The 21971-nt window shown below is 34.9% G+C and overlaps 1 protein-coding gene across 2 annotated transcripts in view; it reads right to left on the bottom strand.

Moving 5' to 3' along the window:
- LOC100969696 (ankyrin repeat domain-containing protein 20B-like) overlaps window positions 1-21971 on the bottom strand; it is a 102232-nt gene that overhangs the window by 42988 nt on the left and 37273 nt on the right. Inside the window, exons 13-19 of one of the 2 annotated variants that reach the window (XM_057301273.2) lie at window positions 20589-20752; window positions 18996-19176; window positions 16905-17828; window positions 15215-15364; window positions 10182-10294; window positions 8054-8183; window positions 455-736 (exon numbers count right to left, since the gene is read on the bottom strand). In XM_057301273.2, coding sequence (XP_057157256.1) covers window positions 455-736; window positions 8054-8183; window positions 10182-10294; window positions 15215-15364; window positions 16905-17828; window positions 18996-19176; window positions 20589-20752 — 1944 coding nt within the window. Of the gene's footprint in view, window positions 1-454; window positions 737-8052; window positions 8184-10181; window positions 10295-15214; window positions 15365-16904; window positions 17829-18995; window positions 19177-20588; window positions 20753-21971 lie in introns of those variants that run through there. The other variant, XM_055107691.2, reaches the window with a different exon arrangement.

The following is a 21971-nucleotide window of genomic DNA, read 5'->3' as shown; positions in this document are numbered from 1 at the left end:
ATCAGCAATATCAAAACTAATAACTGAATTCAGAATTGTCTGATTTATAAAAATTCAAAATCATAATTATGTTAGTATTAATGTAATCTGGTCATATAAAAAGTAATAGAATCCATTCATAATTTTAAAAAGTGATTAATGAACGTAGCTTATGACCAATTCAAAAGTGTCACATAATTTCTAAATCACAATTTTTTCTTATGCCAACTGATCTTAATCATCAAATGACTCCACAGTGAGTCGTTACTCTGAAAGATTGATTTTGTTATAATAATAATGGAAACGTAAATATTTAAAAGAAAAAACAGATGTCATTTTTTTTTCTAGAACTCTACAAAGCAAATTGCTGCAAGAAAGGCAGAGGAAACATAATATATACATATCCAAAATATAATTTGTGGTGAAATAAATGAAAGCACATTACAGATAAACTTACCTGATTTAAAAAACTAACCTGTAAGTGGATTTCTACTAATTTTTCTACTGCCTGCATTGCCTTTTCATCTAGCTCCGATTTATATTCTTGTAGTTTACTAAGTTCTACCATATTGTTTTCCATATGTGTCTTAAGATTTAATATTTCTTCTTTCAACATCTTTTTATCCTCCTCAAGTTTTTCACATTCCTGTTGTACTTTTTTCATAGATAAAAACTCCTGTTGAAGAACTTGATTGTCTTTAGCCAAATTGACACATTTTGAAGATAAAGCTTCCTTCTCTGCTGTAAGATCATCAAACTGCATGAATAAAATAATATAGCTTGATAATGAAGTAGGCTGAGAATAATCTAATACAAAACCAATAGCAAATTTTGAAATGCATTTACTTGCAATAAAATGTTATCTGTAATGCAGTGGATTCTTCAAATGTGAACCCTTAAATTACTCAGAATTTTAAGAACAAAGTTAAAGTTACCATGAGTCACAGAAATATATTATTTACTATCATCATCTTTGCCACAGAACTTTTGCACTTCATCTTACTTTTATTTTTCTGATAATTCATTTTTGTTCCTCCTTAGATGGCACTTAAGTTATCTCTTAGTAAAAAGTGTCTAACCACCTTCCCTCATTATCATTCCTCATAATATGTCAAAAAAAGTTGCAGAGATATCATATTGAGTTATTTAGGCCAAAGTCAATAAATGGCTCTCAGAATAAGACTTTGAAAATAATATAACACTCTATACTAGGTATGGTGGCTCATGCCTGTAATTGTAGCAATTTAAAAGCCTGTGCCAGAAAGATCACTTGAGGCCAGGAATTTGACATCAGCCAGAGCGACATAGTGAGACCCCCATGTCTACAAAAATTTTTTTTTAATTAGCTGGGCATGGTGGCTCATGCCTGTAGACCCAGCTAGTTGGGAGACTGAGGCAAAAGGATGGCTTGTACCCAGAGTTCAGGGCTGCAATGAATTATGACCACATCACTGCACTTTGCCTGGATGACAGACAAAGACCATATCTCAAAAAAACACAAAATAATGAATCCTGTAAATAAGGATTCTGATGCCATAAGCCCTTCCTTAAACTGCAAATGTTTCATGCTAATTTGAATTGCATTTTAAGAAGTAATGATTCTTGGGGTAAAGGCCATAGAATACACACCCGGAAATAAATCCGCATATTTACGGCCAACTGATTTTGGACAAAGGTGCCAAGAACATACACTGGGGAAAGGACAGTCTCTTCAAATGAATGGCACTGAGAAGACTAAATATCCATATGGAGAAGAATGATACTAGCTTCCTATGTAACAGCACATAATGAAATAAACTCAGAATTGATTGAAGACTGAAATGTAAGGCCCAAAATTATGAAACTAACTCTAAGTAAATATAGGAAAAATGCTTGAGGACATTAGGCTGTACAAAGATTTTTATGGGTAAGACATCAGAAGCATAGGCAAAAACCAAGTGATAGACAAATGGTATTACATTAAGATAGTTTCTGCCCAGCAAACTGAGTGAAGAGAAAACCGGTGGAATGGGAGAAAATATTGTCAACTATTCATCTAATAAGGGACTAATATCCAAAATATACAAGAAACTCAAAAAACTTGACAGTAAAAAAAAATCTGAGTTCAAAATTGGGCAAAATATCTAACTATACTTTTTCTTTAGAAAAAATAAATACAAATAGCCAATAAATAAATTTTAAAATGCTCAGTATCACTAATCCTCAGGGAAATACAAATCAAATCTTCAATGTGATACAATCTTGCTTCAATCTGAATAAATTGCTATCATTGAAAAGACAAAAAAATAACAAATGCTGGTGAGGTTCCAGAGAAGAGTAAACTCTTACATGCTGTTGGTGGGAAGGTAAATTAGTGCAGCCACTATAGAAAACAACATGAGGGTTTCTCAAAAAACTAATAATGGGACTGCCAAGGGATCCCGCAAACCCACTATTGGGTATTCAGGCAATAGAAAAGAAAACAATAGATCAAAAAGATACTTGTACCTGTATGTTTATTGTAGCACTATTCACAATAGCTGATGTATGGAATCAACCTGCATGTCCATCACCAAATGAATGGACAAAAAACTGTGGCACACAAACACAATGGAATACTATTCACCATATAAAGGAATTCAATCCCGTTATTTGTGGCCATGTGGATCAGTCTGAGGGATGTTATGTTAAGCGCAGACACAGAAAGATAAACACTGCACAGTCTCACTCATGTGTGGGAGCTAAAGAAAAACTGACGGCTGGGCAACACGGTTATTGCCTGTAATTTCCTAGCACTTTGAAAGACCAAGGCAGGAGAATCACTTGAGGACAAAGTTCCAGAGCACCCTGGACAACATAGGTAGATAGCTCTACAAAGTCAAAAATCAGACAGATGCAATGGTGCATGCCCATAATCCTAGCTGCTCAGGAGGCTGAGGTGGGAGGATCACATGAGCCCAAGAGTTTGAGGCTGCAGTGAGCTATGATCAAGCCACTGTCTCTAGTCTGGGTGACTACAGTTGCCCAGAGCCCAGACTAGACTAGCAAGGCCCTGTCTCTTAACAACAACAAAAAAGCTCACAGAGGTAGGGGAGGGGAGGATGGTTAAGGGATACAGAATTACAGTTAGATAAGAGGAATGAGTTCTGGTGTTCTGTGGCATTGTAGGGTGAATATGGTTAACTATGATTTATTGTATATTTTTAAAAAGCCAGATGATTTTGAATGTTCACAATTCAAAAAATGAAAAATGGTTGAAGTAGTAAATGTGCTAGTTAGCTTGATCATTACACACTATATACATGTATCAAAATATCAACTCTATTGGCCAAAGTTATGTATACACATGTCAATTAAAACAAAAGAGAAGCTATATTTATCCCATTAAAAAAACAGAATATGGGCAATCCTTACAGACTTCCTTCTAATGAATAGAATGCAGTAAAAGGGATATCACGTGGCTTCCCTATCTCAGACTGCTTTCCCTTTGAACTCAGGCCCCAGATTGTGAGAGAGATCAGGCCACAGAGACAGCCTGGGAGTGTCAGTGTCAATGTTCACGCTGCCTGCTCCAACCAAGGTTCCAGCCAATGGCCAGCATCAACCATCAAACATATGGGTGAGCAAAGCTTCAGATGATTCCATTTCCCCAGCTGATCAGCTGTTCCTAGGGAAGCTGAGGGGAGCAGAGATGACCTGTCCTGGCTAAGCTTTTTTCAAACCACAGGTTCATGAACACAATAAATGTTTTTCTTTTAAGCCACAAAACCCTGGATAATTGTTAGAAAAATAAGTTTTAAAAAGAGACAACAGGAAACATAACTTACGCAGAGAAAAGAGTCTCCTTTAAAGTAGGATCTAAAAAATGCTGAGATTAATTTATTGATGGCAAACATTATTGAGAAGCAGTAGATAACCAGGAGAGAGACATAAGCTGCTGAGGAGGAACATTTCCTAAAACCCCCTTCAATTATGAACTCTGATATCAAGGCAAGGGTGTCTCCTTACAATTTCCCCTTAAGTTAGGAAATAAGACTGCAAAGCAAGAAGATGTATGACTTGAAAAACAACTAGAAATACTTGGTTAGATAACCAAAATCAGACATTTACCTGATTTCAGTTAATGGAAATTCTAAAAGAATAAACTTTGAGTATTTATTAATCAATCTAGTATTCAATTTTCCTTTTCCTTTTCTCCATGAGGAAATAAGGAGAACATTATGGAATGATTTTTAGTCTTCACAGTATGCTTTGAGTGTTAAGACATCAAATGCAATTTCTCCTTTACCTTACTTCAAGCTTGTTTGTATGGAGAAGTTAAGACCGTCCCATCTCTGTTATGCCACAATGCTTCTCTACAGCACACAACTTGGCTCTGAAATTTCAAAAGTCAAAATACTAATCTACTATTTGTCTCTGACAAATTGCCTGAACATTACCTGATTTTGAAGTGCTGCACTCCTAAGACTTTTTCTTGGAATGAGTTAAACTTTATATTCCAAGAATCCTCTACTGAGCTAGAAAGCAGAGCTGTGCATCTCTGTTTCAGTAAAAGGAGGTCAATACAGGGAACTGCGGTTTCTGAGAATGCAAGATCTGCATCAAGTAAAGGATTAGATGCAGTGCTACCCAAGAGAACCAGCTACCAGGTGGAAAGAGGATCTGCGAACTACAAGATGATGACTTCACTTGATTTCCACTGAGGAAAGCTGGCAGCTCAGACTTCTCCTTCCTGGATGGTAAATATCTATGGAAGATTCTATGAATTATAATGAGTTAGCAAAACATAATACACTAAATATTAGACTACGTCAGCAGATCCTGTGACCAAAACTTACTGAAAATATTACTATAGAGGGAGGCGATGGAATAGAGACTGAAGGTTTGAATAGAGAAAAAAAGAAAGTGTGTCTTGTAAGCCTGACTTGCCATCATGTCTTAGAGTAAGTAAGGTATAAGCTGGCCAGAGACTCCTTTGTGACACAAAAGGTGAAGTTAAAGATATTCCACTAAATTTAATTTTTATTATGATATAAGACAACTGGTAATATGCAACATGATTGAAAAAAACTTCTCATTAAATTCAATTTGGCCTTGGCATAAGAATAGATATAAACAAACTAAGAATTGATAATCTACAAATAAACCTGCACATTTACAGTCAATTGATTTTATACAAGGTTAACAAAAGAACAGAATGGGAAAAGAATAGTCTTTTCAACAAATGGTGCTGGGACAACTGGATATCCACATGCAAAAAATAAATAAAGTTGGACCAAATATCTTATTTAAAAATTACCTCAAAATAAAACAGTGAACTGTAACAGCTAAACCTATAAAACCCTCAGAAGAAAACCCTGGCATAAATCTTTGTGACTGCATTTGGCAGTATTTTCTTAGCTATAACTCCAAAGGAAAAATGGATTCAATGGACTTCAAAATTGAAAACTGCTGTGCCTGAGAAGACAGTATCAAGAAGTGAGAAGGTAAGACACTGAGTAGAAGAAAGTATTTGAAAAGCATGTATCTGATAAGGGACTTACATATGTAGGATATATAAAGAACCTTTGCAATTCATAAATAACAAGATAACCCAATTTAAAAAATGGGCAAAGATTTTGAATAGATATATTTGCAAAGAAGATATAAAGATGGGTAATAAGCACATTAATAGATGCTTAATGTAATTAGTCATTAGGAAAAAGTAAATCAAAACCACATGTGTTATCACTTCACACCACAGGATGAAACATTTTTTCAATAAAAAAGAGAAAATAAGTGTTAGGAAAAATGTAAAGAAATTAAAACCCTTATCCAATGCTGCTGGGAATGTAAAGTGATGCAGCCACTTTGGAAAACAAACTGGCAGCTCCTCAAAAGGTTAAGCATGAAGTTACCATACGACCCAGAAATTCCAGTCATGAGTATACTCCAGAAAATCAAAAACATACGCAAGCACAAAAACTCATACATAAATGTTTACAGCAGCATTATTAATAAGAGTCAAAAAGTGGAAAAAACCAAAACGTCCATCACCTTTGGGTGGGAAAGAACCCAAAGGTCCATCACCTGGTGAATGGATACATAAAATGTTTGTTGTATCCATACAATGGAATATCACTCAGCAATAAGAAGAAACTGAGTACTGATACTGTATTAGGACGAGACAGCAAAATGCCTAGGCAGATATGGAAGGGTCCCCAGAGAATCCCCAACCAGCCCCACAAGTGTTTACACCAGATGTTATGTGCAGATAAGGGAACCTGGACTTGTCTTACCTGGACATGCCAGCAGCAGACCCGAGGCCCACAAGCACTGGGGGGATGGGGTGGAGTCACCAGGAATTCACGCCTTATGCAGAGGAGGAACCTGGCCGCTTCAGCTCCTGTGCTCCTGGTATTCAATTGTGAGGTGGAAACCTGTTTGCAGGACCCCCCCCTCTTTGCTGAGAGCTTTCCTTTCACTTAATAAATTCTGTCCTCCTCACCCTTCAATGTGTCTGTGTGATTAATTTTTCCTGGTCATAAGAGAAGAACCCAGATTGAGCTGAACTAAGGAGCAAAAACCCTGCATCAATACCTGCTACAGCACAGATGCAGCATGGAAAATTATGCTAAGTGAAATAAGCCAGTCACAGTAGACCACTTGCTTTTCATTTCAGAGGCTTATAGGCAAATCTATACAAAGAAGGTGGGTGGTTACCTAGGGCTGAGGGAGGAAGGGAAAACTAGTGAAGATAGCTAAATGATGTGGGGTTTGTTTTTAGGGTGATGAAAATGTTCTACAATTGATTGTAATGATGACTGCATAACTCTCTGAAAATACTAAAGTTAGTATATTGTATATTTTAAATGAGTGAATTGCATGGTGTGTTCATTATTTCTCAATGAACCTGTTACCCCCCACCCCAAATTAATTTGGTACTAGTGATTTTGGTACTAGTGATCTGGAGACAGGTACTGCTTGGTTTCAGATCACTGGCCAGGGTTCAAGGCCTAAGAGAATCAACAGCATGTCCTTTTCATAGAAAAAGAGATTTATATTTTAAAAGCTATCCTTTTCATTAGTTTCAAGTCTGTAAAATTAAATGAAAAATCTTTCACTGCTTAAAGCACTGACAGATTTATATTGAGGAATAAGACCTTGTTTTCTTTAGCTCCAATTTCTATCTAAAGGGTCTGGGAATCACACCCTTCAAACTATCAAATCTAATCAGATGGGTTTTATTAACTCTTATAATGTGGCTTCCTTTCTAACCTGATTCTGGTGCAGCATCACAGAGAGAAGAAGCTGAAGGAAATCAAAATATTTTACCCCCAAATATATTTTTTTGTCATATTTTGAAATGGCTGCTGCAGGGCCAAGAGATTGAAATGGCCCTCATTAACGTAGCCCAATCTCTCCCCTTCTAGGTCTTCCCAGATCTGGGGAAGATTAACTAAGAGTCTGAGGCATTGAAAGTCTGAAAAGATATATTTGCCCTCTATTTTCTCAACATATTTTGGCAGAATTTGGGTTTTCCATTATCAATATTTTCCAAAATTACATGATTTTTAATACCAAAACTGATTTAAAATTACCATATGTTGGAATATAAATTATTCTATTATAAAGATACATGCATTTGTATGTTCATTGCAGCACTATTCACAACAGTAAAGCCATGGAATCAACCCAGATGTCCATCAGTGATAGACAGGATAAAGAAAATGTGGTACATATACACCATGGAATACTATGGAGCCATAAAAATGAATGAGATCATGCTTTTTGCAGGGATATGGATGAGCTCAAAGCTGATATCTTCAGCAAACTAATGCAGGAAGAAAACCAAACACTGCATCTTCTCACTTATAAGTGGGAGCTGAATGATGAGAACACATGGACTCGGGGAGGGGAACAACAAACACTGGGGCCTGTTAGGGTCAGGAGGGAGAGCATCAAGATCAATAGCTAATGCCTGCAGGGCTTAATATCTAGGTGATGGATTGATAGGTGCAGCAAACCAACGTGACACACGTTTACCTATATAACAAACCTGCACGTCTCACACATGTAATCTAGACCTTAAGATAAAATAATTTTTTTAAATTACCTTCTGTTTTAGCTTCTTAATCAGAATATCCATTTTCAGTTGATCTGTTTTTAAGTCTCCATGGCAATCAAAGTCTTCATTTCCAAATACATTTAACATATTTATTGTCATTTCCAGGAGTTTCTTATATCTGCAGAAATGTACAGAATTAGTAAGTCAAGTACTTTTGAGTAAATATTTAATAATTGTTTAAACATCTGTTACGGCATATCAAAGAAACAAATCTATAAACTATGTTCCTTTCAGTTTCAACTGAACATAGTTTGAAAGCATTCTATATGAAATTATAATCTTAGATAAATAATATGAAGAACAATTTTATGGCATATATAGCAGGTAAAGTGATATTATAGCCATATAGTGTTTTTGTTTTGTTTTTTGTTTTGTTTTGAGATGGAATTTCACTCTTCTTGCCCAGGCCAAAGTGCAATGGTGTGATCTCAGCTCACTGCAACCTCTGCCTCCTGGACTCAAGTGATTCACCTGTCTCAGCCTCCCAAGTGGCTGGGATTACAGGTGTGTACCACCACGCCTGGCTCATTTTGTATTTTTAGTAGAGACGGGGTTTCACTGGTCAGACTGGTCTTGAACTCTTGACCTCAAATGATCCACCCACATTGGCCTCCCAAAGTGCTGGGATTACAGGTGTGAGCCACCACACCTGGCCTAACCATACACTTTTTGTAAACAAACTACTCATATCCATGTTGGTATGCTAAGTAAAATAACCTATTACTAAATATAAGCCATAACCCAGAGATGAGTAACCAAGATAAAAAAGTAAAACACATACGTTTAAAAAGACACAAAAGTACATTTTGATACCCATTGACCACAGTCTATCAGAAGAAAAAAAAGTACACACAAAAAGCATCAAGGAGATCATTCAATGTAGAAAAAGAGAAGAAAACATCTTTAATATCTGAGTTGAGGAGAAAAAGGATACAGGCAGTTTTAGAAAAAAGGAAAGGGGCAGAGAGATGTATGACGATTTAAAGACTTTGAAGAAGAGATCTAGACATCTTTGCTGACATAATGTCAACAAAATGAAAGAGATACAAAACCATGTAGAGAAAGGCAATGACAGAAAAATGTTGATTCGAATCAGAAAACCAAATTAAGTGCTCAGTAAATAAATAGAAAAGTAGCTGTGTTCAGGGCTTCAAAGACAGATTCCATTCTTTTAAAAAAAATCTGTGATCGAAACATGAATGTTCATTTTACTTTTTCTTTAAGTTATACATATATTTTTATATATATGAAATTTATTTATGTAAAACAAGTTTAATAACATGTATACTTCATGTATACAACAGAGGTACTCATGTACAATGAGTAAATTTCCATATGTTTTATATCTAAAAGAAAAAGAAGCAGAAACAAAATATAAGCTACATATGAAGATAAATTTGATGTTAAAGTATGACACAAACAGGTCTTCTTTAAACAATTTGAATGCAGCAGACGATACTACAAAAGGAAGAAAAAATGACCACAGACAGCAAGAAATATCTTCAGAAATAAAAATTCAAACTAGATAATGAAGAGTGCACTGGACATTATATGTCCAAGGCGTGGTCATTGTTTTCAAAATCATTAAAGAATAAGTGGCCGGGCATGGTGGCTCATGTCACTTTGGGAGGCCGAGGCGGGCAGATCACGAGGTCAGGAATTCGAGACCAGCCTGACCAACTTGGCAAAACCCCATCTCTACTAAAAATACAAAAATTAGCCAGGTGTGGTGGCACATGCCTGTAATGCCAGCTACTCAGGAGGCTGAGGCAGGAAAATTGCTTGGAGGCATAGGTTGCAGTGAGCCAAGACCACGCCATTGTACTCCAGCCTGGGAAACAAAGCCAGACTTTTTCTCAAAAAAAAAGAAAAAAAAAGAATATTTTGGCATTCAAAAAAAATTTCACCTTGCCCCAGCAGCTCAGCTGACTCCCGCCCCCATGACACACATGTCTAAAAAGTTGTGCTGTGAGTTTCTGAAATACATTTTAAAATAGAATTCATTTAATTATGAAAATGCAAACATAAAATGAATTTGTATCTGTTTTAGTCAAGTAAAATTAGCATTAAATCAATTAATAAATGGTTAACATGTTCTACAATATGAAAACCATACCCAGTTGCCTCTTCTTCTAATTCATCATTTTTCTTTCTTATTCGATTCACATTATACTTCAGTGATGATATTAACTCAAAAAGTTTTCTTAATTCTTCATTTTCTTTTTTAGGCTTAAAAAAAGTGTTTAAAATTATTTTTGTAAAATCTGTAGACCCTCTTTTATCTCAAAAATATTATTTCTCATAAGTGGATGAGTAATATGTATTTAGGCAGGTGTATAAAGTGCATTTTATAAACCTGATGCCAATAAGGTCAGATTTCAATAATAGTCACTTTTCTTAAAACTGCTAAAAATGATTCAAATTTTCATCATTATCTTTTGTGAAATTTAAACTGCCAACAATGTTTGTTACAAATGAGGGTTTTTACACACAAAATACTAAGGGTTAGTTAAAAAAAAAAAGAGTAGTTATATTTACATTTTAGTTTTTAAAGATGCTCTAGAAATATTGTTTTTAATAGTTTAAGATATTCCAAGTTTTCTTAAATTATATCTTACTAAGACAAATTTTAGAAAACTCTTATCTAGTTCCCATTACATTTTTCATCCTCATCTGTCTTCAGGCTGAGCTAAATACTGTCATTCTAAGTATTCACCCATAGGTTTCAGTTTTTCCCTTTCTCTTAACCATTTCTCTTTAAATAAAGTTTATTTTTTCTATAATAAACAAAAACAACTTTTGTCTACTTTTTGTGGCTTTTCTATTATCCTGTTTCTCCCCTTCCATTGGACTCTATGACACATGGTCTCATTCAGAAATATTTTTTCATCAATTATTGTGTTTTTTATACTGAAATCTGATTTTTAATAATTCCAATAAAAAAGTCCAAGGGTCATGAAGGACTTTATCCTACTTTACTCAGCAGAGCAGTGACCAAATGCTCCCTCTGCTCCTCTGACCCCACTTCCTTTCTAAATGCAGTGACCTCTGTTCTTCAGCCCTATCCCTTTCTATTCCTCTGACCCCGCCTCCTTTCTAAATGCAGCGACCTCTGTTCTTCAGCCCTATCTCTTTCTATTCCTCTGACCCCACTTCATTTCTAAATTTAGCAACCTCTGTTCTTCAGCCCTATCTCTTTCTATTCCTCTGACCCCACTTCATTTCTAAATTTAGCAACCTCTGTTCTTCAGCCCTATCCTTTTCTGGTTTTTTGTTTTGTTTTTGTTTTTTGTTTTGAGATGGAGTCTCCCACTGTCACCCAGGTTGGAGTGCAGTGGCATGATCTCGGCTCACCGGAACCTCCACCTCCTGGATTCAAGCGATTCTCCTGCCTCAGCCTCCCAAGTAGCTAGGATTACAGGCATATGCTACCACGCCCAGCTAATTTTCTGTATTTTTAGTAGAGACGGGGTTTCACTATGTTGGTCAGATTGGTCTTGAACTCCTGACCTCATGATCTGCCTGCCTTGGCCTCCCAAAGTGCTGGGATTACGGGTGTGGCCACCACACCCGGCGGCTATTTCACTTTTTAAATTCTCTCAGGACTCCTAAAATCTCCTAAACTTTTACCTAGATTCCCTAATCTACATTTCCAGCTCTGACCTTTTTCTTGAGGTCTCTTCCTTCTAGAACACATATCATAGACAATATTCTCCACCACATGCTCATACATTGCTACTTGGTGCAGATTACTTTTGTAGATAGTGAATCTTGTCTATTTTATGTTGGTTCTTATTGATGTTACTTTTGAGTATACTGTTATTTTCTAATCTCAAAGGGGGACTATCTCACTGCTACGATACTAACCAGTATACTTTGTCCTTTTTTTCATTCTTTCTTCTTTTTTGGACCAGTATACTTTGTCCCTTTCTTTTCTTTTTTTGAGATGGAGTCACACTGTGTCATCCAGGCTGGAGTGCAGTGGTGCCATCTCAGCTTACTGCAACTTCTACCTCCTGGGTTCAAGTGATTCTCCTGCCTCTGCCTCCCAAGTAGCTGGGACTACAGGTGCACACCACCACGCCTGGCTAATTTTTGTATTTTCAGTAGAGACAGGGTTTCACCATGTTGGCCAGACTGTTTTTGAACTCCTGACCTCAGGTAATCCACCCCCCTCAGCCTCCCAAAGTGTTGGGATTACAGATGTGAGCCATGGAACCCAGCCCTCTTTTTCTTTGATAATGAAAACTTTCCCATGAGAATCAGATTATCAATTGTTTGCCTTTGTTTTCTTTTAAATAATTTCCTTTTCCATAGAGATATGGCATGATGAACATCTTGTTCTAAAGTTCCTTTTGGGGGACACTTAACTATGTCATTGGGAGGCTTCAGTAAGTAGAGATCTCCCTTCTTCCCATTCAAGATTCTTCATCTCAAAATGGTGTCTACCCAATGTCTTAATCCAGGTAGTCCCTTGCTTAGAAATTCATGAAATAAGAACCTTCTCGAGAAGTTAGAGGCATTGATTAAGATGGTTTAAAGCTGCCCCTTATTATATGTTTTACTCCCAAGGTAGACATCAAAGTGGCTAATAATTCTATGTCTGATATCTAACTCACTTCTATGGGAATCTATACAACATGTTTTATTTATGAGACAGAGTCTCCCTCTGCTACCTAGGCTGGAGTGCAGTGGCTTGATCACTGCTCACTGCAGCCTCAATATTCCAAGCTCAAACGACCCTCCTACCGCAGCCTCCCAATGTAGCTGGGACTACAGGCATGCACCACCATGCCTCAGCTAAGTGTTTAAAAATTTTTTTTTTTTTTTTTTTTTTTAGAGACAGGGTCTCACTATATTGCTCTGGCTGGTCTCAAACTCCTGGGCTCAAGCAATCCTCCTGCCTCAGCCTTCCAAAACCAGGTGTTTAACTGGGGACTAACATGAAGCACTTAGAAGACTACATGGAACATAGTGAGCTACATAAAATATTTGCTATTAGCATAATAATTTTATTGTGTATCTTAACAAAATTGTGTGTTTTACGCAGGTGGCATGCCAATGGAAGTATTCTCCTATAGCTGCACTGAATCATTCTTACCACTGAGAGTGGCAGCAAATGGGGGACATAATTTATAACTTACTTTTCTCTCTGTATGACTCATTAGGCAATGACTATGTATGTACTACAATGTAAATAGCACCTCCTGGATGGAATAGTATGTAACTGACATGACCAGCAGAGACAGGCTAAAGACACTGAGCTGAAAACCCTGGACTCTATTGCTAAGTCAAGGCTCCTGAATCCGTTCACTCTGAGCAACTGTTGCTGTGGTGCTGCCTTCACAAGCACTCTGCTGAGCACTGAGACTGAGGGGCTGTGCTATCGTTCATCAGACAAGCTGCACCCAGAACTGTTCAGCTGACAGACTGGGAGCAGTCCAGAAACACAGTAATGGCTACATAGTGAAAAAAGGCCAATTTAGATTCTTTTTCATAGAGAGAAAAACATAAACACGCGATTGAACGCGTCTCCTGTGTTAGACTAATTGCGTTAGATTTGATATTTAATTGCTAAAAATACATTTAGAATATAACCTTACTGTGTCAAGGTCTCAAAGAAGAAATACTTGGTATGGTATAAAGGATTGAATTGTATGCTACAAACCTCTAAGCTAAAATATTTTCAATGTATGCAAGGATAGGTGGCATACATATTATATATTATTCCCCCATTAAGCAAATTTATAATGAGAGAAAATTATCTTCCATAAAAAAAAAGCCATGTAAAATTAAGGACTAAGTTTTTCAGCACAGACTAGACAACGATTGCTAACACATAAGGTCAATGAGAGAACAGTCAGAGAAAGCTTCATGAAAACAAAAAAATTGTCTGCCAGGTCTGAATGAATGAGGCTAGATGAACAGAAACTGAGAAGGCAGAAAGGATAGCATGAGCAAGACAAGTGCTGAAATCTGCCCAGTTAACTCTGAGGATAAAGTCCAATGGCAGGGAAATAAAAACCCGTGTCCACATAATAACCTGTAAGTGAATGTTCACAGCAGCATTTTTCATAATAGCTAAAAAGTGGAAACTAACCTAAAGGTCCATCAACTGATGAATGAATGGAAAACCAGTATAGCCATGGAATAGAATATCATTTAACTATAAGAAGAAATAAACTATGAATGTGTGCTAAAACATGCATGAATTCTAAAAACATTATGCTAAGTGAAAAAGCCAGTCACAAAGGACTACATATTGTATAACTCTATGTATATGAAACATGCAGAACAGGCAAACATATGGAGACAAAAGTAGACGGTGGTTGCCTACAACAGGGGTAGGTGGAGGGACATGGAGGAAGGCTGCAGTCATGCCTAGGAGATGTGGGGTCACTTTTCAGGGTGATGAAAATGCTGTGAACATACTAATAGATACTGAGTTGTACATTTTAAATGGTTGAACTGTCTGATATGTGAATGACATCTCAGTGAATTTTTTAAAATCCAAAGGCAGGATCAAGATAATTTTCTCAACTCTTAATTTTTGATGTACATGCTATATCAAATCTAAATATTTCTACAGTTTTACAGTATATTTTAAATAAAAGATAGATAAAGAAAATGCCTAACTTTTCAAATAGTTTGTAAATTAACCTAAAACATGCACATTTCAAAGAATAGTATAATGGCCTTTCTGTACAAGTTAACCTAGAATCTGTGAAACAAATAGACACAGATTCTGTGTCCATTCACAAAAGTGAAGAAATAAGACAATTTTCTGGAACATTCCATGAAACATTCTCCTCTGATTTAATCTGGCCTGCTTCATCAGAGCAATACAAAAATTACTTAAAAATACTGTTTAACAGGAAAAAAGTCAATTTTCTATGAGGAATGATGTATAATTCTCAACTTTTCCAAGGGTACATATTGTAAGAGAAAAGGTATGCAATGGTTTTTCAAAATGGTAGAATGAAAGTCACAATATAAAAAAATAAGTACATTATAAAGATAGTAAAATGGAAATCATTCATTATAATGAAAATAAAAAATCAAGCTTCTGCCAAAATTAGTATCCTAAAACATGTTATATAATTCAACTAGCTACAGAATAACTGTTGACATGTTAAATTCCATACATACTTGACTTTCCACTTGAAATAATTTCTTCTTTGAGGCCTGTGTCTCATCCAAATTAATGTGACAACGTGATATACCTTCCAGTGGAGACTCTAACGTTGTTAATTTTTTTACGCTGTCAGCCACTTCTTGTTGAAGTTGTCTCACAACCACCTGATAAAATATTTTTGTTACTGATTTTATAAATTGCCTTATTATTAAATTATGTTAATAATGTTTAATTCTAACATATCTACTTTGAAAACTATCACCACACATATCAATTCACCTTCTTTTAATCACATGTACACATTTTTATTTATTACTGAATTCAGTGAGGGATGCAGAATATGTTCTCTTCCTGCCAAATTGGTATTCTCTTACTTACACAACAGATTCACTCCAACATTCAATCATCTCAGAAGCTCAACTCAGCCTCAAAGTTCCTAACATATTCAATCACCTGTTCAAATCCTTCCAACAGATTCCTATCTCAGAATAAAAGTAAAATTCCAATGGCCTTTGAGGCCCTAGGTAAAAAGGCCTCTACCTCCCTCTCTGACTTCAAAGCTCCTACAACTCCCTCCTGTAATTACTCCATTCCCACTGTATGTGAAGCCTGCCACCCCTCAGTCTGAAAATGGAGATGTAATGCCTAACTCGTAAATCACAGACAGCTACAAGTATCTTTGTACTGAACAAAATTATATTCCAATGACAGTCATTAAGCCTTGAAATAAAAATTATGAGCTAATTATTAATATAAATATTCAAAGTAAACTATAAATACCAGTGGGAAGACTAAACCAAATATAGTTTTGCAAAGTTTTACCACATTTATCCTAAATTATGATTTTATAACAAGTAGGTGCCTTTAAAACATTACGTGGTCATAAAAATACGTAATTTGACATATTTTCAGATTTGTTAAATTAATATGAATAATAACAAAGCTATACCAACTAAAATACATAAAAAGCTAGTTAAAGCAAGGTATTACAAGACACAGCAATACACTTCAATTCATCTGGGGAATCTAGAATTAAGTGTCGAAGAAAATCACTTAATTAAATTTTAATTTGAAAATACTTCAGGTGTAAACATTTCCATTTATAACTACATTATGGTCTTAACATGTGGCAACATAAAGACATTAAAATTACTATTTCAGCAGTACAGAACTATCTACCTTAAAATATGACTCTGTGCCTAATAAAACTTCATAGGTGACACAATGTCTTTTCTCAAAGTAAATCATCTCTCACCTCTTTTATTTCCTAGAAATGAGGCATGTTTCTAAGCCGATATAGTAAACACATTTTTCCTTTTTTTATTAAAACAGCTTTGTTGAAATATAATTTACATACTATAGAATGTATCTGTTTTAACTTAAAGTTAAAAGATTTTTAGTACATTTACTGAGTTGTGCAGCCATCTCTACAATCCAACTTTAGAGCATTTCCATCACTGTAAGATTCCTCATGCCCATTAGCAGTCACTACCAGCTTCCAGCCCCAGCCCCTTGCAAACATTAATCTACTTTTTGTCCCTATACATTTATCTTTTCTGGATGCTTCATGTAAATGGAATTATACAGTATGGTAAACACACTTTTTATCTAGATTTTTATATTCAACTAAGTTCAACATGTATCCAGAACCAAATGTTTAAATTTTCTAGAAGTTTGAAAATATTTATCTTCCTTGATACTTACTACTCCTTCTGCTTTCTCTCTCTCATACTGAAAGAGACTTTCTTTTAAATGATCACATTCATTCATTAGCTTCTTACTTTTCTCTTCTAGTACGAGGTCTTTCTTTCCACTCTCAATAAAGCCTCTTTGGATATTAGTTACTATCTCTTTATGATCCTCTTTCTGATGAACGTCATCTAGTTGCTGTACAAGCCACGCATTTTCACGTTGGAGGTGACATATCCTCTCTTCTACACAGTTCCACTTTCCAGTGGAATTATTCACTTTAGCTTCTGCATTTTGATACATCTCTTTCATTTCCTGTGTTTGCTGCTGTGTTTGCCTTAGGTCGTTTTGTACAGTTTCTAAAGCCAATGACTTTTTTCTGAGACTATCTCTTGTCTTACGGAACTTATCTTTTAAGGCATTGAATTTAATGTGTGTTTCAGAAAGTTGTTCAGTAAGAAACTCATTCTCGTCTTTCACTTTGGAAATAGCAGAACTCATTTCTACTTGTACAGAAACATCTTGTGTTCTCTCTAAAGCAAGTTTTAGGTTTCTTTCTGTTTTCACACTTTCACTGTGTTTACTTATAGCAGCAGCCAGTCTAGACTGATAAGATTCAATGTCAGCTTCCAGTCTTTTCTTGCTTTCTTTTTCCTTCAACAGTTCGGCATTGAGCCTTGTATTCTCAGCCTTGAGATCATTAAGCTCTTGTTGATACCGGAATGCTGTTTCTGTTATCATTTCCTCATTGAGTTTTATATACTTTTCAAGGGCAGCATTTGTTTCTTTAACAATTTTAATGTCCTTAAGATATTTATTTTCTTTTTCCAAGTTGTCATTTTTCATTGTACATATTTCCTGTCTGAGTATGGCAATATCTGCCTTCAAAATGCAATTTTCATCCATCAGACCTTTCGTTTCTTCATGATTATGAAAATCCTAAATAAAACAAAAGAAAGTTTTAGCTAGTACTCAATAAAATAACATATCATGATTACCTCTGAAGTTAAAGAATAACCTGCACATCCGTACACTAAAAAGTTCACCATAAGTGGATATCCACCTGGAGAAAAAGTTGAAGCAAAACTTTGAACCTTATAGAGCATAAATTCCAGAAAGTTCAGAAATGTATTTAGAGTCAATGAATTTATAAAAGTAAACACACACACGCACACCAGAGAATTTTTAAGAATATCAGAATTGGAAAAGCCTTTCCCTGAATTACAACAAACTCAAAAGCATAAATTAAAGCATTAACAAATTTGACTAAATTAAGATATATCAAAAAATTGCATTTACACTTTGATATCTAACCCATACACCACCCTATAGTAAGAACTTTTGTTCACACGTATTTGGACAGATAAAATTTCCCAGAGTTATTACAGTTCTGTTTCACCGATAACATTCTATTTCAGTTTGACTCTTTTAACACTTTTATAGTCAGTTATAAGAATTACATTCACTAAATCATAAACTAGACATTATACTAGTCACTCCTATATACATTCATTGATGAACTCATCTAGTTACCACAATTTTGAAAAAGAAATGTTAAAAATATAAGCAAGCTACAGGATTTTCCCCAGGACTTCTGACTCTACTTCTAGTTCTCCAACAGATCACAGTTACTTCTGTGGTGTAAATACATCAATACGAAAGAAAACTTTTATTTCAAAACACCAACAGTAAATAAGATAAAATTTATAGCGCTCTTCTTAGAATATCATGAGATTATTTGTGATTGCAATAATTTCTGTTTCCTCTTTATAATATTAGGTGCAGTAATCAATATGAAATAGGGGAAAGTACAAGGAAAAATTTTACCTGGAACAAAATTTTTATCAATAGGTTATCACTAAGTATATATTATGGCATATTATTGTTTTCAAAAGCTCTTTGTAATAAAATAATATCCTATGTGGATGCCAAGATTTATAATAAATATTAATAATTGTACCTGTAAGTGTCATCATTCATTTTTAAAAATGAGATAACATTTCTGGTTTTAGACCTAAACAATATATATTAAATCAAGTGGATATTATAAGTAACAGTGATAAGATAAAGTTTAAAATATAGAATTTTTACCAAAGATTGATTTACCCGATTTGGAGTATTTCTTGCAGTCTTTGATTTCATCTCTAGTGACTGAACAGTTGGTTCAAGTTGTTTTGCTTCAACTTCTTTCTTATATTGTTTCTCTTTCCTTTCTAATTGTTCTCTATTTTTTTTGTACAGCATATTAACATTTGTTTTTTCTTCATTTTCTTGTTTTAAGGTGCATCTGCAGATAAAGACATTTATCTTAAAATTCATTTTGTTAAAAAATAAAGAGTTCATCCTGTGATATACCTCTGCAGATGTTGTTTATTATCCTAATAAAATTTCTATGTTCTGGATTATTTTTCCTTTGCAGTTCTCAGATATTTAATTTCTCACTTCAACATCTTCAAAAGAATGCATATACTTGAAAAGTAGTAAGGAAAGAATATTCTGCTAAAGTTTTTGTTACTAGTCACTCTAATATATATTATAAAAAAGGATACCAGAGATAATTCAGTAAAGTTACAGGTTCAAAATTACCTTTTTAAATCACACAGTCATAATTACTCCCTAATTAGAAAAGGTCATTTACAATCAACTAAATTTTTAAAGTTACTATTTATTGACAAGCGTATAAGTTCACTAGAAATAAATTTTCATCTTTATGAAATATTGCAGGTGTTTCTCCAAATGATTTACAGAGTGAGATGACACCTTCAGATGTCTCTCACACAAACTATATCTGCAGATGACTTTCATCCAAAACTAGGCTAAAGAGTCTAACATCTGTTTCCCCACACTTTTTATAATTATTTCTTAATACTTTCAATTCACCTTCTTATTACATATATTTTATATATTCATTAACCTATTGTTCATTATGTGTAATATATAATTAATGCCCTTAATAAGTGTGTGTATGTTTACACAAGTTATGTTTTCCTGTGAAATCTAGTCCCAGAAGTGGAGTTGTTGAGTTAAAGGGATGTCAGGCTATTTGAAATTTTGATACACAGCACTAAGTTACCCTTCAGAAATAATTTACTAATTTCCTATACCAACAGTGTATGAGAATGCCTTTTTCCTCACATTTGCCAACACTAGTAATTACTTCTTAAATATCAGCATGACTTTACAAAATATATCTTATTTTATGTTAATTTGCATTTTTCTGATTACCAGGCAGGGCTAAATACCCCTGGTAAAAATATAAAACTTGTTAATCATAAGGAATATTAGTCCAATTTTGAATTAGTTTATAGCACAATGACAATTATCTCCTGTGAAATACTACTATAGGCGGCCAGGCACGGTGGCTCACTCCTGTAAACCCAGCACTTTGGGAGGCCGAGGTGGGCAGAACACCTGAAGTCAGGAGTTCGAGACCAGCTTGGCTAACATGGTGAAATCCTATTTTTACTAAAAATACAAAAAATTAGCCGGGCATGGTGGCACATGCCTGTAATCCCAGCTACTAGGGAGACTGAGTCAGGAGAATCGCTTGAACCCAGGAGGCAGAGGTTGCAGTGAGCTGAGATCACACCATTGCACTCCAGCTTGGGCAACAAGAGAGAAACTCCATCTCAAAAAAACAAAACCAAACAAAAAAAACCCAAAACCAAACAAAAAAAAAACACACTGCTATAGGCTTACTTATCATGCTCTTCCTTCAGCTTCTTGGGAAATTGCTGAGGATACGTTTTCCCAATCTTTCTTTGTTGGGTTAATCTGCCAGCAGCAGCAGAAGATGTACTATCACATATATTTTCTGAAAGTTGTATTTTTTCACTTTTGTTTGTATTACTTCCTTCTTTGACCTTTAATAAAAGATGAAGATAATTGTTATTATTTTATTCAATAAAAAGAACTTTTTCCCTGATTTTTTTTACTTGATTCAGGTTATCACCACTTTAATGATAAAAGTATTTTGTGCTTACTTTAACTTTATCATTATACATAATTATTATAATTATAAGATACTCTTATTTTATCATCGAAATTTTTGTCAAATCTGCTCATTTCTGTTTGAGTGAATAGAAGAATTTTCTAAAATTTCAAAAAGGGCTCTTCTCCATTTTGTGCTTTTATTCCCATCCACTCTTTGCTATCTGGTATAAATTTTTATGCTATCTGGCTGGCAGAAACAGAGAAATAAAAAGACACAGGCATAACATATGTCTTCTGTCTTTACTACCTGGATTTTACATGAAATAGCCAGATTAAGAGGATGTGACATTGTAGGCCTTCAGGAACAGTAAAGTAGTTTTCCCTTTTCTGTACTGAGCTACTCTTTTCCCCACTGCCTTTTATCTCTTTTTTTTTTTTTGAATCCTGTGATATCAAAAAAGTAAAAAAAGTAAAGGTTCTCTTTGAATTATGGGAACCAACGTTTGCCACAACACAAGAAGCAGAGTGAAACTGCTGAGTTTCTAGTGCAGAATTCTGGAAAATGAGATGCTTCCCAGATTTCACATTCAATTACCACAAAAGTTTATAGGTGGAAGACATATGGTACAGTTACCTACTTTAACCGCATTATCTACTGATAATGGGAGTCAAACCAACCAAGACATATTAAATGTTTCATCCAGAGCTCTTGAGGTGGCATTCACTAGCATTTCATGGCACCATATAACATGATACAATTCCATATTGCTGAATTACATAAATTACCAGATAAAATTATCAAATTAGTCAGATATATTAAAAGTCTAACTTGAGCAAAGCAATTTAATGCCTCAGAGGGTGGAAAAAGGCCTCATCTCTTTTACTTTGAAAGAAGAAAATCTCTAGATTTTTGTCTATCTTTAGAACACAATGTACAGAACTCAACTTTCTACTAAAGAGTCAAAGGCTAAATTTTTGGCTAAGAAATTATGCTTCTTATATGATAAAAATCATACATGCCAAAACTTACCATACTTTATTAAACAACATAATGTAAGGTCTGATTCAACAGAAATATTGCAGAATGGTGATTTTTAAAAATATGTGTAAGTATATGTTTGTTTTCAAAAATATTGGAAATAACTATGA

Source organism: Pan paniscus, chromosome 12 (assembly GCF_029289425.2).
Source record: "Pan paniscus chromosome 12, NHGRI_mPanPan1-v2.0_pri, whole genome shotgun sequence".
Taxonomy (NCBI): Eukaryota; Metazoa; Chordata; class Mammalia; order Primates; family Hominidae; genus Pan; species Pan paniscus.
The sequence above is the reverse complement of the archived record's forward strand: the minus strand, read 5'-3'. Positions and strand labels throughout refer to the sequence as shown.